This window comes from Emydura macquarii, unplaced genomic scaffold (genome assembly GCF_026122565.2).
Source record: "Emydura macquarii macquarii isolate MOO-44397 ecotype Brisbane River unplaced genomic scaffold, CSIRO-AGI_Emac_v2 contig_2473, whole genome shotgun sequence".
Lineage (NCBI taxonomy): Eukaryota > Metazoa > Chordata > Testudines > Chelidae > Emydura > Emydura macquarii.
This window is the reverse complement of record NW_027132610.1, coordinates 3,193,297-3,212,962: the sequence shown is the minus strand read 5'-3', so window position 1 is coordinate 3,212,962 and position 19,666 is coordinate 3,193,297. Positions and strand designations below refer to the sequence as shown.

At 39.6% G+C, this 19,666-nt stretch overlaps 1 protein-coding gene across 1 annotated transcript in view; it reads right to left on the bottom strand.

Annotated features, from left to right (window-relative positions):
• Positions 1-5,850: 5,850 nt before the first annotated feature.
• The window catches only part of MPHOSPH8 (M-phase phosphoprotein 8), a 29,683-nt gene continuing 15,867 nt past the window's right edge, over positions 5,851-19,666 (bottom strand). Inside the window, exons 5-14 of the mRNA XM_067562829.1 lie at positions 15,945-16,202; positions 15,042-15,167; positions 14,871-14,959; positions 13,830-13,970; positions 13,101-13,187; positions 11,995-12,149; positions 9,724-9,878; positions 8,930-9,057; positions 8,116-8,199; positions 5,851-7,216 (exon numbers count right to left, since the gene is read on the bottom strand). Of these exons, the coding sequence (XP_067418930.1) occupies positions 7,175-7,216; positions 8,116-8,199; positions 8,930-9,057; positions 9,724-9,878; positions 11,995-12,149; positions 13,101-13,187; positions 13,830-13,970; positions 14,871-14,959; positions 15,042-15,167; positions 15,945-16,202 (1,265 nt within the window). The 3' untranslated portion in view covers positions 5,851-7,174. The remainder of the gene's footprint in view (positions 7,217-8,115; positions 8,200-8,929; positions 9,058-9,723; positions 9,879-11,994; positions 12,150-13,100; positions 13,188-13,829; positions 13,971-14,870; positions 14,960-15,041; positions 15,168-15,944; positions 16,203-19,666) is intronic.

Genomic DNA, 19,666 nt, shown 5'->3' with positions numbered 1-19,666 from the left:
TAACAAATATACAATGTAGCAGCCTATAACAGAGAAATTCTGCATATATATACAAATCCCTTACAGTGCAATGTTAAACTCATTACGATATAGTAAGCAATACACATGTATACAGTAACATTACAACAACATGCATAATACTACTACTATAAAACTACCTAACATTCTGTAAGTGCTGGCCAGGCAATCATAGAATAGGTGTGAAGATCATTGAAGCTGCAGGCATCCAGCTTTATTTACAGTCATTCCCATACATTTCCTTACATTTAAGGGAAAAGCATACTTATTTCTCCTTGCTCGCATCCCTCTGTACTGTTCTCAGGGATCCTGCTCAAGGATTGTTGCTTCCTCGTCCCTCCTCCTGCTGTAAGATGTTGTCCAGTTCTTCTCCAGCAGTCACGATCACTTACATCCAAGCATCTGAACTCTCTGCCTTATATACTTGATCTTTACAGAGCCTTTCTGATTGGTGGCTTTCTTAGTGTCAATCAACAATTTCTTGCCATGCAGGCCTGAGATCACCTACAGACCCCCTCTCTTTAGGAGTGAACTTTATTTCACCCCATCCTACCTTCATGCTATTAGTCAATTTCCTAATTTCCATTTTGTTTCTTTTCCCTCTGCCTGATGACATCGACCACCCTTTTGGATTTCTAACTAAAACTTAACTAATAATTAATGATAGTTTAGAGTATCAGAAGCCTAAACTTAACACAAACTATATTACCATTCATGGCTAATTATGATACTGTCGCCATTTTTGTTTTTCTGATTAAATCAGACAAAATCTTTGCCAATTTTGTGTCCCCCTCTGCCTGCTTTTTCAGCTATATGGCTACATGCTGTCTCTGGTACTGGTCTTCTTATATTTAGAGCAGCTTAAAAATCCCTTATATCAGTGTCCACTGATGTATAGTTGCCTGCCTCATGCTCCAAACCCAGGGCATAAAAATGGCATAAAAACCTCTCCAGTTCCAACATAGATTATAGAATTGTAGGACTGAAAGGGACCTTGAGAGGTCATCTAGTCCAGTCCCCTGCACTTATGGCAGGACTAAGTATTATCTAAACCATCCCTGACGGCTGTTTGTCGAACCTGCTCTTAAATGTCTTTTTATCTGGATGATTGACTCCTTGCCACAAAGCAGCCCTCATGCCAACCTTGTTGATGCTTCAGCTCCTATCATCCCTAGAGTCTGTGGGAGCTTAGAAAAGTCTTTCCCGGGGAGCTCAAGGGCAGCACTCTAGAGTTAAGGTTCTCCTAATGCCTTGAATCTTTCCTTCCCATTACAGTATTGCCTCACATCATAGAAGTTTCAACAGGATAGGACATGAGTTGCCCCCAGATGGCCCTGGTTTCTAAGTCTTCTATGAATGTCATCTTGTCCGCTGATCAACATTCAGTCCTTTCTGAATCTCTTGACCTGGAAGAATGACAGGGCCCAGCATACCAACACTGCAATATTTCATCTCCTATCTTAATATTTGGATGGGCATCAAGCCTAGAATGTTTCCGTTTCAAAGCCATGTAAATTGTCCATAATAGCTGTGACATTCCCCTCGTCCAATCTGAATTGGTGAATGGCTGAGTCAACCCAATCCCTCTGTCCTGGAGCCTGCCTTACCCTTCTGTGCTGTGAGACCCCCCGACTCCAGGGCTGTTCACACACAGCCGCCAGCAAGCAAGTTGCTTCTAACTGAGTGCTTCTAGCCGGCCACTTTTTGTATTATACAACAGAATGACCCTAGGCATACCCTCAATTGCAGATGCAACCCTAGGAACTTCCATTTTCCAATGTTCAGTGCTGCCCACTAAATGTAAGTTCTTATAAATTCATCAATTTAACAAAGATTAATCTGCACCAGCCTTGCTATGCCCAATGAAGTCTCCCACACATTTCAAACCAAATGCACTGCTTTAGATAAAACAAACAAATTTATTAACTATAGAAGGATTTTAAGTGATTATAAATCAAAGGATAGCAAGTCACATTTGGTCGAGAAAACAAAAGCAAAACACATTCTAAACTAAATTTAACACTTGCAGCAACTTTACAAACAGGTTATTCTCACTACAGACTGGCTGGTTTCCCCTTCAGCCAGGCTCTCCCCTCTAGTCAGCACTTCACTTGCTTGGTGGTTTTTGTAGATGGATGGTGTGGTTTCATCCATGTCCAGAGTCAGTGAGCATTATCTCATCATGGTTCCAAGCTAGCCGTGGGAATGGGGGTGGCTCACTCAAGAGTCCCATTGAATCTTTGTTAATGCCTAGGCCAATACTTCGTTCCTGGAAAGCTGAGCTGAGTTTGTCCTATACAAGCCTTGATGAGGTGTGAACTGCCCCTCTGTCCTGGAGAGTTTGTCCTGGATATGTTTCAAGCCATGAGGACACATCTTTGGGGATATTACATAGCGAAGCCTCATAATCATACATATGACCTTGCAACAAACATTACTATAACGATAATGCTCAGTACATCATGAGCATTTGAAAAACATCTTATATGACATACTTTGCATTAAACAATACACAATTATGCTATAAGGGTGAACATGGGGGTGCATAGCATCACAATAGCAGAAAGGACCCCACCAGAAAAATGCAACCTGCCAAGTGAAATGTTTCTGTATCTGGGCCCAGCAAAAGCATACATCTTCAGCAGCAGTGGCTATTCATCTACACTATCTTCTTGCTCAAAACAACAGCTCTCTCTTTTATCTTGCTGTAGGCCCACCAGGCCACAGTCAGCACATCACCCACTAGTGAATGGTACTCAATTTTTATTCATCCAGTAATAATCAGATTCTTGAAAGGTCACATTAGAACCTTCCCTCCAACGAAGAAACAACTCCTCATTGGGACCTTACCATAGTACTTTCAGCACTCACTAAGTCACTCTTTGAACCTCTAGCTACACATTCCATGTCTCTCCTGTCAGGAGGGTTGCCTTCCTCACTGCCATCACCTTGACAAAAAGGTAGGCAAACTCAGGACCTAATGGCTGGTCCTCCATACACAATATTCCATAAAGACAAAGTCTTGCTATGACCAAAATTTACTCCTAAGATAGTTTCAGAATTTCACATAAGCCAGTCAGATTCACTTACCTGTATTTTTTCTGAAGCATCATGCATCTAGTGAAGGAGAGGAGATGTCATTCCCTTAATATGCAACAAGCATTGGCATTTTACCTGCAAACAACAAAACCATCAAAAAAATCACCTCGACTACTCACTACTATAGCAGAATGAGTCTGGGGGTCAAACTATGTCCTCTCAGAAAACCAAAGTGGCTCTCTGGTTGTATCCTACTTTATTTGGCACAGCTTATTCCACTACATGGGGTAAGCACTCGGTTTACCAGGGCACAAGCGACATCAGTGGCATCATTTCAAGTGGTACCCCTGCTTGACATTTGCAGGGCAACTACGTGGCATTCCATTCACACATTCACTGGGTCTGTCATTGGTCTAAGACTCCTTTGCTGATGCATTCTTTGGGACAGCATTTCTACCACTCCATCCTTTCACCTGACTCCTCTCTGAGTACTGCTTCTCAGCCACGGGCAGTGAAGTACACATAGGGATCAGCACACAAACCATGGAAAATTACTTACCTTATTTTAACTAGAGTACTTAGAGATGTGTGGTTTCTATCTATATTCCACTACCTGCCCCACCTTCCCCTCTACTTCGGATCTAGTAAAGGAACTGGAAAGGCAGTTGGTCCATCCTACCCCTTATCCACTTGTTTTGAAACACAAGGTGATCTGGGACACAGGCATAGACTGCCAGACAGTGTGTGCAAAAGTTTGCAGCCACATGCTTACCCACAATGAAATAAAGATAGGGACCACACGTCGAAGAACTCCAGTTACAAAAAGGTAAGTAACTTCCCTTTTGGAGAGCCTCTTCTCTTCTAGCCGGAGACAATGCAATATAAGCTGGTGCTATATCACAGAGCAAAGAGGTACAGAAAATGTGAATAAACTAAGCTTCTGGAGTCATGTACTTCTAACAGTACTAAACATGCTGAGGCCTCTGGAAACTGCTTGAAAAATAAGAGCATAAGGTAGATGAAGGCAGGCTCCTTCACCTCTCAAATCACTCCCTTAAAGCATAATTGAGCTCCTTCTTCAAATACAAGCCCAAAACCCCATTGCAAGGACTCCCAGCACAAACACCACAGCAATATTATCTGGGAGGGAAAAAATGCGTAAATTCTGTTTCTACTTCCTGAGGCAAGGGCAATTAACCGAGAGATTGCACCAGTGGAAAACTGCACCCCGCCCCCATGTAGGAAACAAGGATAGCTTGTGCTGGTCAATAACAAGACATAGAAACAGGAAGCGCCAAATGCGGAAAACAGGAATACGCCACAAACAGCCAAGAGGGACTCTACCAAGTTAACAGGCTGCTAGCAGGGGGGGGGGGGGGGAGAGGAGGAAGGGGAAGCAAACCATGCCCCAAATGCCAGTACTCACATTCCGCTGAGAGAAACTGAAACTCGCAGCAATAGGTGGCATACATTTATGGAGGCTTTGTAAGGAACGAGCTGAGGTAGAGCAGCACTAATAGACACCAGGACATCATGGGACATCACCAGTGAAGACTAATCTGATGGGGTCAACAAGGCACAAAACAGGCTTTCCTCCCTCTGGGCAGCAGGAACCTGGACAATAGATGCTTTACTTCAACCTTCTTCCAACTTTTCATTCTGTCCATTGATTTCTTCCTTTGATTACTGAAGCATTAGGATGCAAGTTATGTGCTAAAATCAGAAGACTAAACAAGGATACATCCAGGAGAAGAGAAGACAATGCATAGGGAAGAGTTGCAGGATTGGAGACATCTTTTATGTATTCTCACTATTGACCTCATTGTTGGTAGATGGCAGTGTAACACTGTCTATACTAACTTTTTAAGTACAAAAAACATTTGACAAAAATAATTAATCCATTTATTTCTGCCTCATCCACTCCCCAAAAACACCTGACAAACCAGTAACTACGGTAACTTGGAGAGCAGCAACGGAAATTCCTGGAAATGTTTTAGGTTAGTTTTATGTGCCTTGCACTGGAGAGTGTAATTTCCATGTGGTGGCTATGTTTATAAAATAAAACTGCTTAAGGTAATATTCTGTTCAAAGATCTTTTGTCCCAGTCCTCACACAGCTCTTGAATTGCTCAAACCTCCATCACTGAAGGTTTGCAATACAAAAGAGATGTCACTTTGTAATGCACCTCTGGCACATCCATCACATTTTGTTGACAGTATCATGCATACATATGGAACTGCACAACTAACTGAAAAATAACTATGCTAGCCAACCACATGTATGAAAAAAACCCTCTGAAATGGGAAAATTGAGGAATTCAGGAACTCAGCCTGTTCCTATTGAAATCAATGCAAGTTTAGCTTCTGACTTACACCGGAGCAAGCCCTCTGAAACTCAGCATTATTTCCAAACAGCAAAGTTTAAAATGAGTAAGCTAACTATTATAAAGTGGCTCATATAATGTGAAAAGTGCACTTATACAAGATTCCGAAATGCATATGGTTGATTGTACTTAATCCTGAACTGGTGATCACTTTCACATCTCATCTATTATGCTGAAGTAATAAATGAGGTATTTAGTATTATAAAATTACTGCAAAGAGTAGTTACATCTGCTCCCAGAACAGATTTGTTAATTTCTATACATAATGTTTAAATAAGAGAGGATAAACAGCTATTTTGATGCAGTGTAGAAATGTATACTTGCAAAAGGTATGTGTTACTGTTCTAGTTTTATATAATGTGATATTCCACGAGATTGAAATCATGTGCTTTAATTAAAAACCACTGTAATTTGGTATCTAAAAAGTTTTCATGTTTTTTAAAAGTTAACCCTCTAGCTTTTTTTCAGAACCTGAAATTAATCTGTTTGAAATTACATAAAATCATAGTTCTTAAAAGGATACATAATACAGTCACACCATTTTAATGGTGAGCACTCTAGTACAACAAACATTTCTTCCACAATAGTTTTGATAACAATATAGGCACATAGCGGCATGTAAATTACACATAGCAACCAGAACAGCAAAGGCACAATCTGGATTTTTTACCTTTCAAAGTGACGTTTAATTTACAAACAAAAATATTGTTCTATACTTCATGCAGAAGTATTTACATTTGTATTTAACAGCACAGAATCATTACAGAAATGCTGTCACCTGATAAAACAGGTCATTTAAATAAAAGATAGCAGCTCTTTGCATTGAGGAACTAATTTCTGGATTAGAAGGCAATATATTAAATCCCACCTCACAGGTTTTAGACGGTTTGAACTCTGTGAGCATCCTTTTGACTACAAAAAGTATTGTCTGGCAACTGAAAGTAATTACAAGTTTTCTAGTTTATTGGTAGGTATTTATTTTCCTATTATGTCTACACAAGAAGACCTGAAAGGTTAAGATTATCTGTAAAACTATCAATTGTTTCTCCAATATAAAAGTAGCTTTTAAACTTTAATATAAACTATGCTTTCAAAACAAACTTAGGCATGACCTGAAGGAACCATCGTTTTAGTATAACTGCTAGCTTGTTTTTGACATGAAGTCCCACTGATGACATATCTCCTTTACCCACCAATTAAGAATGCAGCCCTTAGCAACCCAAAGTTTAAGTTTGTAATGCAGCAATTCTGAAGTTAATTCTGCCCACTGCTCTAAGAACGTGACAGCTCTGCATTTTACATAGAAACATTACTGTTAGGACAAGTAGAAAATTTTTGTTTACAAATGATCTTTGCCATTACTAAAAAAGACATTTCTTCTAATGTTCTTAACTAGCTCTTATGTGCACCATTCCACATTGTGGAAAAGCAGAAATATGCAGTCTGGACTCACGCCACAAATTAAAGAAAAAATGGAATTGCAGGCATTGGCACAAATACTTACATCTACACCTGTACAAAATAAAATTGACAACTCTGTCCCAACAATTAGAACAGCACATTGGTACTTTCAAATATAGATTGCCTGATTAAATGCGTTAAGGTGGGAACACAATCTGAGAATGGTGGATGTGCCAAAAGTTCCAAACTGCTTTATCAGTCTCTAAATGGAGGGAGGAACCAGAAGTACGTCCAAAGAATTGAGTGAAATCATTATCCTTGCAACTTCATGAGTCACTGCAACTGCACTCTGTATGCCCCTATTAGCAACTTTACCTGTAAGAAGGAAAAAAAATACTTCAAACGACCATTCATATATCTTGCACAGAAGGTAAAAATACTGAGTGAAAGGTGAGGTGTAAGAAATTTGCTAGTAACAGAAGAAAATGGAGTTTATATAATCTGTCCTTGGTGGATCAGAATTTTTTGGACCCATATGCTAAAATGAACAATTTGAAAACCAAAACTGAAAGGAAAGTATTTAAGAGTATTCCGAAGTACCTTAAGCACCCTCTGTTCATGCAGCAAACAATTTGTAAATTAGCATACTCCAAACCTCGACCAAGACTCTCAATAGAATTACCTCCCTTTATCATGTTAGGTAGCAATCAGTTTTTAGAAAAGCTTTTTGGATGAAATGCTGATGTATTTGATAGGCAACATAATTAAATACAGGAAAACATCATTACTCTGTAGTGCTAGAGAGAATAAGAACCAGAACTCCCCTCCCTTCAATGCAGGCTCTTGGTAACAGCTTCTGACCTTTCCATGGCACTGAAACCAGTTACACAGGTTTAAGAAAAGATGGCTGGTAGTTGCTCTGGGCATAGGATGTCATTCAGCACCCATCGAGGGGCTGCTACCTTTGCCTGACCTAGTAAACACCATTTGAAATATTTAGTCCTACTGCAATTTAATCACTTTGTTCTGGGGTATGAATTACTCTGGCTATTAAAGATGGAAATATTTCCATCATGAATAAACAAAGTGAATCTCATCAGCAGTGCTCTTAAGTGACTTCTGGCAACATCACGGATAGGGTTGGAACAGGTGCTTAAAAAGGCTTTGGAGTACTGAGACTCCTGAAAGAGAAAGATATGGAAACTTCTGTCAAAATAAATCACTCTACCACCACCTCTCATTACGTTCATTTTATACAGATAAGCATGTCTCACCTTGGCAGTAGGCGCTTCTGTCAACCGTATAAAAAGCTTATTAAGGCCTGTAACAGGACTGAAGGAATAAATAAAGTGACTATCCTAAAAGGAAAAATTACAATAAGTTAGTGTTGGTGTGTGGCAAACACTTCTGCATTTTATTTCAAAGTGCCCACAGAAGCATTGCTAGACTGGATTTAAGAACATTCTCATTCATAGATACAAGAAGTGTATTTTTTGGAAAGAGTTCCGAGACAACATTAATTATGCCCTTTGGTGTAAGTGCACCATCCTTTATGAGGAAACAGAACTAGGGAATGTGATCATATTGAAGCACTAATGAAAGGTAAGCTAAGGAATACAAGTTTAATTACTACAAATATCAGGGTAGTATACTTAGTAGTGCAAGGCAGCTGAACTAAAACGTCGTTCTTTCATGACTAGGAGACTGGGACTACTGAGCTTTTGAAATTTTCATGTCACTAACTGAAGCAGACCAGAAAATGCACCCTAAGATGGACAGTTTGCCCACCTCCTGCTCAACTCCCTACTGACAGTGCTTCATCTCTGTAATACCCCGGTCCTCACTAGCCTTAAAGACAGGAAAATGATAATACAGCCATTTCTACTGTAGCTTCTCTATAAATCTTTCAAAACAGAACAGATTTTTTTTAAACAAAGAAACCTCTGCAATTTACTATATTAAAAGGCCTATCAAACATGCTGGCACTGAAGTACACCTCAAATTCCTGGAAATTACACGGATTACAAATTTGTTTTTTGAAGAGGTGTTATTAAAAACAGATTAAATAGTTAAATGAACAATACCTACCAAAAATACAGGAAGCTGAAATTTATCATTTAAAACCACAGCTTGCACACTGCATGGTCCACAGAGCCGAGCAATGACTTCTTTACCAAAGAAGTTTGAATGGAAAACAAATAGAAGAATTCCAGATCCTAAAAGGAGGATAATTAGACATATTATTTTCTTTATGAAATTGATTGATCTGAAATTAGAAGGTTTATGATTTACAACAGTACACACACATACATCCCCCCCCCCCCCCAAATGGGACCTAAAACTAGATACACTGTACCTTGACTAAATCATTTAGATGTAGGGTGTTGTGGTTTTTGTTTTTAAACAAAAGAGAACTTCACACGATTATACTGTACATTATTTTAAGATCACGATTTTGGTTTTTGATTTTAACAAAAATATTGACATAAATATTAAACTTTACTGCTTTGATGATGCATAACCAGTGCATAGTGTTGCTATTCAGAACCACCAAGATTCCAGACTCCCAAGCCAATGGACAGCAAGCTCATTGCAGGACAACTGCCTTTGTCATTGGGGCAAGGTGTAGAATAAGTATGAAATTAAAGAATTAAGAGTTAAGTTTGGCTAAGGAAATGTGTGTTGTAAAGTAAGACCCTGACTAACAAGTAGAAGGAAGGCCTTGAAAAATAATGAGTTATAAAGGCCAAAGGAATGAAGTAGGGAGGATGTTGGACTCAAAAAATAAAATAAGGGGGAAGTTTCTGAAAAGAAGGAATTTATGGTTAAATTAGTGTTGTGTAATACATGCAGTGTTTTAGCTACAGATTACAAACTCTTACCTTCTGGCACATTCTGTGGGGGTTTATAGTTGAAATCCATAGAAAAGTCTGGTCCTTCACAGAGACGATGACATGCAATCGGAAAGACAGGCTCCAACAAGGCAAGACGAGCTTCAAAGTAATCCCTAATTGCATCTTCTGCTACTCTTGAGAGCCTAAATAAGCAAACAAGTGATGCTTGTAGGAGATTTAGACCATCTGTATTCCCCTCTAGCTAAGGACCACATCACTGTAACAAAGATTACTATCTGGTACAGATGTACCAATTATTGAAGCACAGAAGCATTCTAGATGGCAAAATTTAGGATTCCTAATTCCAAGAACTAATAAATCCTGCATTACATTTAAGAGGGGGAATATCCCAACTCTTGGAAATGAGGAGCTGCTATCAAGTTTCATCAGTGATCTAATCTGGTTGTCAGATTTGCTTGCTTATATCAGGTCTGCAGATGTTAAATACCATAAATAATCTTCAGAGAGGTGCACTGCAGAATCTTCAAAAAATTCAAATTGGCCACAGGTTTGGAAAGTTTTCAAGTGCAGAAACAAAATTCCTCCAACAGGAAAATACTCCTAATGTACCCAGTCCCCTCTGAAGAACTCAATGGCAAGTTCTAGACGGCATCTCTACGGCAGCAGCGCTACTGTGCTGATTAGCACTTCGCTTGCAGCCAGGCTGATTTGTAGTTTTACTTATGATGCTGCATGAGAGAACATGCAGAGTTCCCAATTCATACTGAGTAAAAATTCAATTTAAGAGCGACAAGACTCCTACTGAAGAGCTGATTTGTGTAGTGACCATGAGTGAGTCAAGATAAAGTTTCTTTCTACTAGCAGCAAACAACCAAACTTCCAAAGGGAAAGACAGCATCTGTCAATAATACTTAGCATTTTAGACCTTTACAAGTAGTTACTAATACCCATGTGAAACAAGGAATCTTGAAACAGACAGTGGTTAAATGACTTAACCAAGTTCAGGGGGGCAATTAGAACTCAGGAGTTCCAGGTTCTCAGCTTTATAGATGCTGGTTTTAATTTAAAGCTTTAAATTATTTGGGTTCCTATTCAGTGACCCAATCTCTCCCTGTCTGTGGTAGTTGAGATTATCTCCAGAACTCAAACTAACAACTCTAGTTTAATCATGAGGGGCCTAGATGGAAAATAGTGAGTTCTGGATCTGAAAGATTTTGAGGATTTGGAAGGGCCTAGTTTGCTTGACATTGGTCTATTTGTTTAGTTTTAATAGTTTCTTCCCCTCTACCTAGCAATGCTAAAAGATATTAGTCAACTAATAATGAGCAGACTGAAGGGCAGGTGGGCATAACTGACACTTATATAACGATGTATATATTTTGACCACACATTTTTATACCACCTCTTCTCTCTTCATAAAGGTGGTGATTTTATTTGAGAACTCTTCAACTCAGGGATTATTTTCATGTGTTTGACCAGTACGTAGCACACTGTGGGTGGTATTGAATAATAGTGCCCCCAGAGCACTACACGGACATTTTTATAAAGTGCAATACATTAGCACAGGGGTTCCCAAACTGTACTACCCAGGCCCCCCGATGGGACGCGAGACATCTCATGGGATAGGGGGTTATGTGGGAGAAATTGTGTAATGGTGGATTTTACTTATTAATTTTATTTATTGCATTTTCATAATAGTCTACTCAGACAAAGCTTTAAAACTTTGTGGGAATTTTTATATAAAATACAGTAGTTATTTACTTCAAGATGTACCAATGAGAACACAGAGATGCTGACGTACAGAGCCTTCACCTCCAATCACTGTACATCGGGTTCAGTTGCCCAGAAACTGTCCAGTCTAACTGAGCTCAGAATTTAGGTGTTTTTTTCGGTTGTATACATCGCACTATATCTGTACATAACAGTGACACATGGACAGATGGGTAAAGACAAGAAGTGTTAAGAGGAACACACAAAGTATCAGTGATGAGGCGGGAGAGGTACGCGGGCAGCTGGTAGATCTGGAAGGGGGTATGCAAGAAGAAAAGTTTGGAAACCTCTGCATTAGCCCACGTTGCTTGTCAGTTGCCTCCTCATTCTGCACTTTTACTCAATGTTTCAAAAATGGTTGGGTTGCCCATCCCCGTGTGATTTTGGTAACACTTAATTTATTTTTCTTTTCATGGGAAACCTGCATTTCTTCCTAGCATTTCTCTCACTTTCTTCTCAGTGACTTAAGCCAAAAACATGAAACCTGTCTGAAGTTTTAGATAATAAAAAACTACACAGATTACTTACGTTTCCAAGTGACTTTTGAGCAGGTCATACACCAGTATATTATTACACTGTTTAGCAAAATGAAGTGCACTATTTTGATGCTTTGACAAAATGTTACAATCTGCTCCACTTTCGATCATAAGTCGCACAATGTCAGAGTTCCCTCTCTTACAAGCCTACACATGAAAGGAAAAAAACACACTTGTGGAGTAGCAAAATACTTTGTAATGAGAACTGTATTACAGCAGAACCCCCATTTTAAAAACTAATCGGGGAGTGAGGAGTTCATAAAATTGAACAACTCAATATCACAATAGATTTACAGGTTACACTCCCATACTTTTAACTTTAATTCTTTCTGGATGTTAATTTCATATTTTAATTACAAGCCTCCTACTTATAAACCTATCAGACATGTCACCTATGCTGGGAGTATCTTTCCCACACCTGAAGAAGAGCTCTATGTCGCTTGCAAGCTTGTCTCTCGAACCAACAGGAGCTGGTCCAATAAAAGACATTACCTCAACAAGCTTGTTCTTCCCAGGGACACTGACATTTTCAGCATTTCTCCATTACAACACTGACCGATCTGCTCTTGCCCAAAAAGAAATACAAGAAAATCCTACTCTGGGTTACTACCAAAGGGCAAAAAAAATGGGGTGCAGAGGCATCTCCCAAGCAACTTCTTTTTGGAGTTTTTGTCTTTTTGCTGAGGAACCAGACTGGCTTGCAACCCTCAACTCACATTCCCTTGATCTGGGAAGTGGAGAGGGAAATTAACCTGAAATTAAATCCATGAGCTGATGACACATGGATTTTGGGATTACATACAATATGCAACTTTAGTGTTGCCTTATCGTAAGCTTTTCCATTTAATAAGAGATTCATTAATACACTGACTGAAAGATTACTGCACTAATGACAGTGATCTGAGGGCTTTGACACATGCAGTAGACCTTTGTTCTATATTTAAAGCCTAAAACATGGTTTGAGAAAGAGGACTATGGAAACAGACCTGGGCCATACACATACTGTACATACCACACTGTTGTCCTCCTATAGTAGGTTTGCTAAAATGCTGAATATTAGACAATATCAAACCATGGTCAGGACAAAACTGCATTTACCTTCATTAAAGCAGTTTCACCATTGCTCTGCTGGACATTCAGATAAGCCCCAGCTTCCAAAAGAATAGCCACTGTAGTTAGGAAGTTCTTAAAAAAGAATGGAACGGAACAGTTAAACTTTACATTTAAAAATATTTGGAACAGTAAGATAAATACAGAACGTAGCATGATCAGAGTGTAAGACCCTAAAATAAGGCATCAAAATGGTACTTCATTGCTCCCGGATGTCAGGTTCATTGGCAAACTTTTAACAGCCCCCCACCCCAGACTCGCTCCTCCCCAAAAAAGTCATGAATTGGAGGGTTTCCATTCTGAATGAATGATCTTAACTTTCAAATGAAATGGTGAACATTTTGCTACACATAGCTTTACAATAAGGTGTTTTATCATTTGAAGTTTCAAATAAACTGATACTGACCTATTTCATTTACTTAAACATAGTAAGAAAATGATTAAATAAAACAGAAGTTTTGTCATAGGATCAGTGTTGCCTGCTCTGTCAGTAAGTTTTGACAAACAGTAGTTTGATATTGCAACAGATTGTCTTCATTAATTACATACATACATATCAGTTGAAGGTCAGCAGTCAACTAACCAATCTAAGTAACTGATGCAGATGCAAATTTGGAACAAATACTTCAGTTTACTAGACACAGCAAGCTGAGCAATGAGAGTTTGAACTTAAAGTAAAAAGGCCAAGATGTATGAATACTGTTAAAGGAAACTAACCTTTTCAGCTGCATGTATCAATGCAGTTGTTCCATTTTTCTGTCTACAGTTGACTTTAGCTCCTTTTCTGATAAGGAGCCGGAGGAGGTCATCATGCCCTCCCGCAGCAGCAAGCATCACTAGAGTCATTCCACTTGAATCCTGCAACAATTTTTTACTTTTCAGTCACAAAACTACAAATGGGAGCCTGTTTACACTAACTACACCTGTAAAGGCACCCAGTTACAACACAGTTCTATGAAAGTATAGGTTGCATCATGATGATGTCCCTGAAATGTGCTACTATCTTTGACAGCCCAATGCTACAGAACAGTTCAGGGATAACATCATGGATCATCTACGTTTTAAAAAAAAGTCAAGATGGGTTTGGAAGACAACTGTGCTATAACCAGGACACATTCAAATCATTCCCACTAGCTCTGGTATAGATATATTCTCTTGGTTAGCAAGACTTACCAAATTTAGTGTAAAGGCTGTATTTAGTTGCAAATCAGCATGTTGTAATGGATACCAACCAATGAATCAACCTTTCATTAGGAAAATAACTAAAAAGTACAGATGCAAAACAAGATTAAAACCCATGATTTAAATCAATGTTTCCACTTGCTGATTTAAATCAAGCTATCCCTCATACTCATGTATATTTTAGAAGTACATACATTTTAGACATACTTGTCAAGTTTTACAACATATAGTCATTTGCAATAAAATCAAACCCCTAAAGAACTAACTGTTTTACTTAAAGGAAATGGAGAAGAGATCCACAGCCATTTAAAATACCCAATAAGCAACGACATGAGCATGTTAAAAATAAGCTATTCAGATTTTAAAATCAAATATCTGAAAGTTAGTTCCTGCTTACCTACCAATTGAGTCTAGGGTTCTATTTAACTGCATTTGTAATATTTAACTATGCACACATTTGCTTACCAATTTCAAATCTGAACAGTTTAACCTGAAGAGCTCTATGTAAAGTCTCCTCTTTCACACACTAGATTTGTAAAAAATCTCCCTTCAATGCTTCCTCTTTACAGATATTACCTCTTGATCCAGATTATACTCTTCATTTGAATTAAGTGCCATCTTTACTGTAACATAGTCTCCATTTTTAACAGCATCTCTCAGTAGAGCTGAAAGAGAATTCATTCAATTGGAATATTAACTTTAGAACACCAGATAAGAAATTTTCCCCTCTTCCCAAAGATTACTTACTACTTGATATTGGTTCTGTTGAAGAATGAGTCTCATCTTCTCCATCCAAATGCTTCTGAAAGTCTTCCAGGGTTAGCCATTCTAACTGCATGTCCATACCCAAACTCAAGACTTGCTGCCTGCCATCTATCATACATTTTCAGGAAGAAAAAAAACACAAAACAAGTTATTTGTTTTGTATAACCACTAAAATGTAATCACTGCCTGCTGTCTCTATTGACTGGCAGTATAATGTGCATAGAATCATGCACGATTATTTTTCCAGAGCCAAACTGGAGGTAATGATCCATAGTGGGGTAAAACTCCAAATAATTTGTTACATTACAAATTGGCAAAGTGTTCAGTAATCTGAGCAGACAAAAGAAGAGCTAACCAATTAAAAGATACACAGTGATTTAACTGGCAGGAACTATTTGCTTGGCTCAAGAATTTAATCAACCACTAGAAATAAAAAAGTCTGATGTTTCAGGAGATGGTGTCAAAGAAGTTAATGCTTGTTTAGTCCTGATTTTAACATCATTAAAATGAGCACTACATTACAGCAGGTGTTAATAACCAAGCTAATTTTGTATAACCAAGCTAATTTGCTCAGAAGTTGTTCATTACACTGTGCTTCAAATTTCTTAGGGCTCAAAGTACACAGACCATAAACTCTAGTCTAGATGATGTTATACTCGCTGTACAAACCAGTGCAGAATCCTAGAAATTTAGATTCTTTGTCACAGAAGCTGCAAGACTCCAGTGCTGGGTGTCAGTAGAGAAAGACCGATTCCTCAGTTGGGACCAATGTGAATGGACAGTTACAACCGTACACCTTTGTAAAACTCGATATGACCCAATTTTTGCACAGCAAGTCTCAGTGGACGTGCCCAACTTTTCCTTGACTTTTTTTTTACTACTTACCAGAATTCTCCTCCATTTGACATACGTTGTCCAGCACTTCCCGATCACCTTCTGCAGCAATGTAAGTCCAGGTATCTGTCTCATCTCTTATGCTCCTCCTTTCCTTGTATAATTGTTTATTTTCTTTTGATTTGAATTCTTCTATGAATTTATAGTCCACTGAAGAGTCCTCTCTTTTTCGGTTATTCTCAGAGTATTCATTTTTTTCTTCTGAAGATATATTAAATAAATCAAATGCACTTTTGTTCTCCTTCAAACCTAGAATATAATTGAGAGAGGTTTAATGAGATTGACTACATATACAAATCACAAAATTGTATTAGATAAATAAAAGTCTTGATTGGTAGTTGGCTGAAACAGTTAGATTTTAAGTAAGTTTCTATTTACCTTTTAGAGGTTATCAATACCGAGGCCTGGAGCAAGGTCGACAAATTAAATCACACATGCATGTGTAAAAGCCAAATTCAGTGAAGATTATTTCTCTCTGATTACCCTACGTAAATCTGAATCCTGACTAGATTCAGAACCTAATTTCATCCCCCTTTAGAATGTAATTTAACTATAATTATATGTAAATATATTGCTTCTTTGGAAATATTTCCCAATATTTCTAAATGAGTATTTTCATGGTATATGTTCTATAACATTCTGATTTCATAATGTCAATTATTTGTTCTCCCTTGTAGTAAATGCTGACAAAGGCAAGACAGACATCAGTATTAATTTTCCAGTTTATAAGTCTCATTCACGTCATTGCTTGTTTGTTTACCAAGGCATATATGACCTTAGCAATGATTAGTTAGGTTTGCAATATATATAGATTAATCTTGGTTGGAAATTACCATGATCTGGACAAATCGGACAAATGGTCTGTAGTAAATAGGATGAAATTCAATAAGGACAAATCCAAATGACTCCACTTAGGAAAGAACTATCAACTGCACACTCACACAAAATAGGAACTAACTGCCTAGGAAGGAGTACTGTGGAAATGGATCTGGAGATCGCAAGCTAAATGTGAGTCAACAGTATAACATTGTTGCAAATAAAAAAAAAAAAAAAAAAAAAAAAAAAAAAAGCTAATATCACTCTGGGATGTATTAGCAGAAGCATTGTAGGAAAGACATGAGAAGTCATTCTTCCATTCTACTCCACACAGAGGCCTCAGCTGGAGTACTATGTCCAGTTCTGGGCATCACATTTCAGGAAAGAATGCGGACAAATTGGAGAAAGTCCAGAGGAGAGCAACAAAAATGATTAGTCTAAAAACCATTACTTGCGAGGAAAGAGTGAAAAAATTGGTTTGTTTAGTTTGGAGAAGACTAAGGGGACATGACAACAGTTTTCAAGTACATAAAAGATTGTTATAAGGAGGAGGGTGAAAAAACGGTTACTAACCTTCCGTAACTGTTGCTTGAGCTGTGTTGGACATGTCCATTCCAATGTAGGTGCGCGCACACCCCCTGAGCATGGTTACCGGAAATTTTTTCCTCAGAGGTACCCATCATTTGGTATTGGCACTGCCCTCTGGTGCCGCACGCTCTTAGCACTGGTATAAAGGGCTTGGCCAACCCAATGCCCACCCAGTTCCTTCTTTCTGGCCAACTCCAATGACAGGAAAAGGAAGGCAGGTCTCACATCTCAAAGAACAACAGTTACAGAACCTTTTTTTCTTCAAATGCTTGCACATGTCCATTCCAATGTAGGGGATTTCCAAGCAGTTGTAAAAGTGGAGGGATAGGAGTTCACGGACACGCTGACTGCAACAAAGCTCAGTCAACACTGGCATCTTCCCTGGCCTGCAGAATGATGGCATAATGAGAAGAGAACATATGCGCTGACGACCAAGTCACTGCTCTGCAAATGTCCTGAATAGGGATCTGTGTTAGGAACGCCACTGAAGATGCTTGTGCCCTTGTGGAGTGAGCAGTTGGGATAATCGGTGGAGGTGGAACACCCACCAATTCGTAACACGTGCGGATATATGATGCAATCCATGATAAAATTCTCTGAGCAGAGATGGGAAAATCTTTTCATCCTGTCTGCTACTGCTACAAACAGCTGCGTGGACTTCCAGAATGGATTGATCCTTTTGATTTAGAATGTTAGGGCACACCTACTGTCCAAAGACTGAAGCTGCTGCTCTTCCCTGTCTGCATGCAGTTTTGGGTAGAAAACTGGTAGGAACATAGCTTGATCGCTATGGAACCGTGAAACCACCTTCAGGAGGAAAGACGGGTGCGGGCATAACTGCATCTGGTCTTTAAAGAAAATGCATGTATGGAGGTTCTGCTGTGAGGCATGGGTATGCATTTCTGAAACCCTCCTGGTTGAAATGATAGCCATTAAGACAACCACCTTCCAGGAAAGGTATAACAAGGAGCACATCACCAACAGCTTAAACAGGGGTCCCATAAGTTTTGATAAGACCAAACTGATGCCCAGGGAAGGATTGGTTCCTACACCTGGGGGTACATTCTTTCTAGGCCCTTGAGGAAACAAATTGACATTGTGTGAAAAAAAAGGAATAGCTATCCACTTGAGGGTGGAACGCCAATATCGATGCAAGATGAACCCTGATTGATGGTAAAATCTTGCTCTTTCAGGTGCAATAAGGTATTAGAAAATGAGCTACAGTATCGACCACATGGGTAAGATTCCACGCTGGGAAGACCAGATGGAAAACTGTTTCCATTGTGAAAGGCAAGTAGACCTGGTGGAGGGTTTTCTGCTACCTAACAGGACCTGACGGACCTACTCCGAGCAGGCAAGCTCTCCGTGCTTTAGCCCTGGAGCTTCCAGGCCATCACAGCTGGACAGAGCTGAGGCTCGGGTGGAGCAGTCAACCATGGTACTGTGAGATCAGGTCCCAGAGTAGAGGAAGTGGGAACAGGGCTGCCATGGAGAGATTTAGCAGACTGGTGAACTAATGCTGACTGGACCAAGCCAGAGCTATTAGAATGATCCACACCCTATCCTGTTTGAATTTCAGCAGAACCTTGTGCATGAGCAGGACAGGAGAGAAGGTGTAGTATAGGTGACCCATCCATGGTAGCAGGAAGACATCCATGAGTGACCCCAGGCTGCGACCTCGCAGGGAGAAAAATTGGTGATACTTCATGTTGTACCGGGTCTATCTAGGGAATCCCCCACCACTGGAAAACATCCCTTACAATGGCCAGGCAAAGGGACCACTAGCGGTGATTGGAGAAAGACGTGCTGAGGTGATCTGCCAGCTCATTCTGTGTATCTGGCAGGTAGGAAACCTCAAGGTGGATCAACTGGGCAATGCAGAACTCCTACAGATGAGCTGCCTCTAGACTAAGGGGGGAAAGCGAGATCCTCCCTGCCTGCTGAAGTAAAATATGGCTGCTGTGTTGTGCATAAGAACCAATATGCTCCTGCCCATCACATGAGGCAGGAACACTGAACAGACCAGGCATATCACCCTGAGCTCTTGAATGTCAGTGTGCGGAAAGAACTTCTCTGGAGACCAAAGGCCTTGAGTCCTGAGGGCCCCAAGGTTTGCCACCCAATCTAGTGCTGACACATCAGGGACAAGAGATACCAACGGATGGGGCTGTGAAAACAGAAGGCCCATGCAAACCACCGATCCAGCCACCAGTCGAGGGAGGCAAGAACCGGAGAAGGTACTGTGATAACCAAGCCCAGATGGCAGCAGTTTGACAAGAACACCAAGGCCAGTCACACCTGGAAGGGCC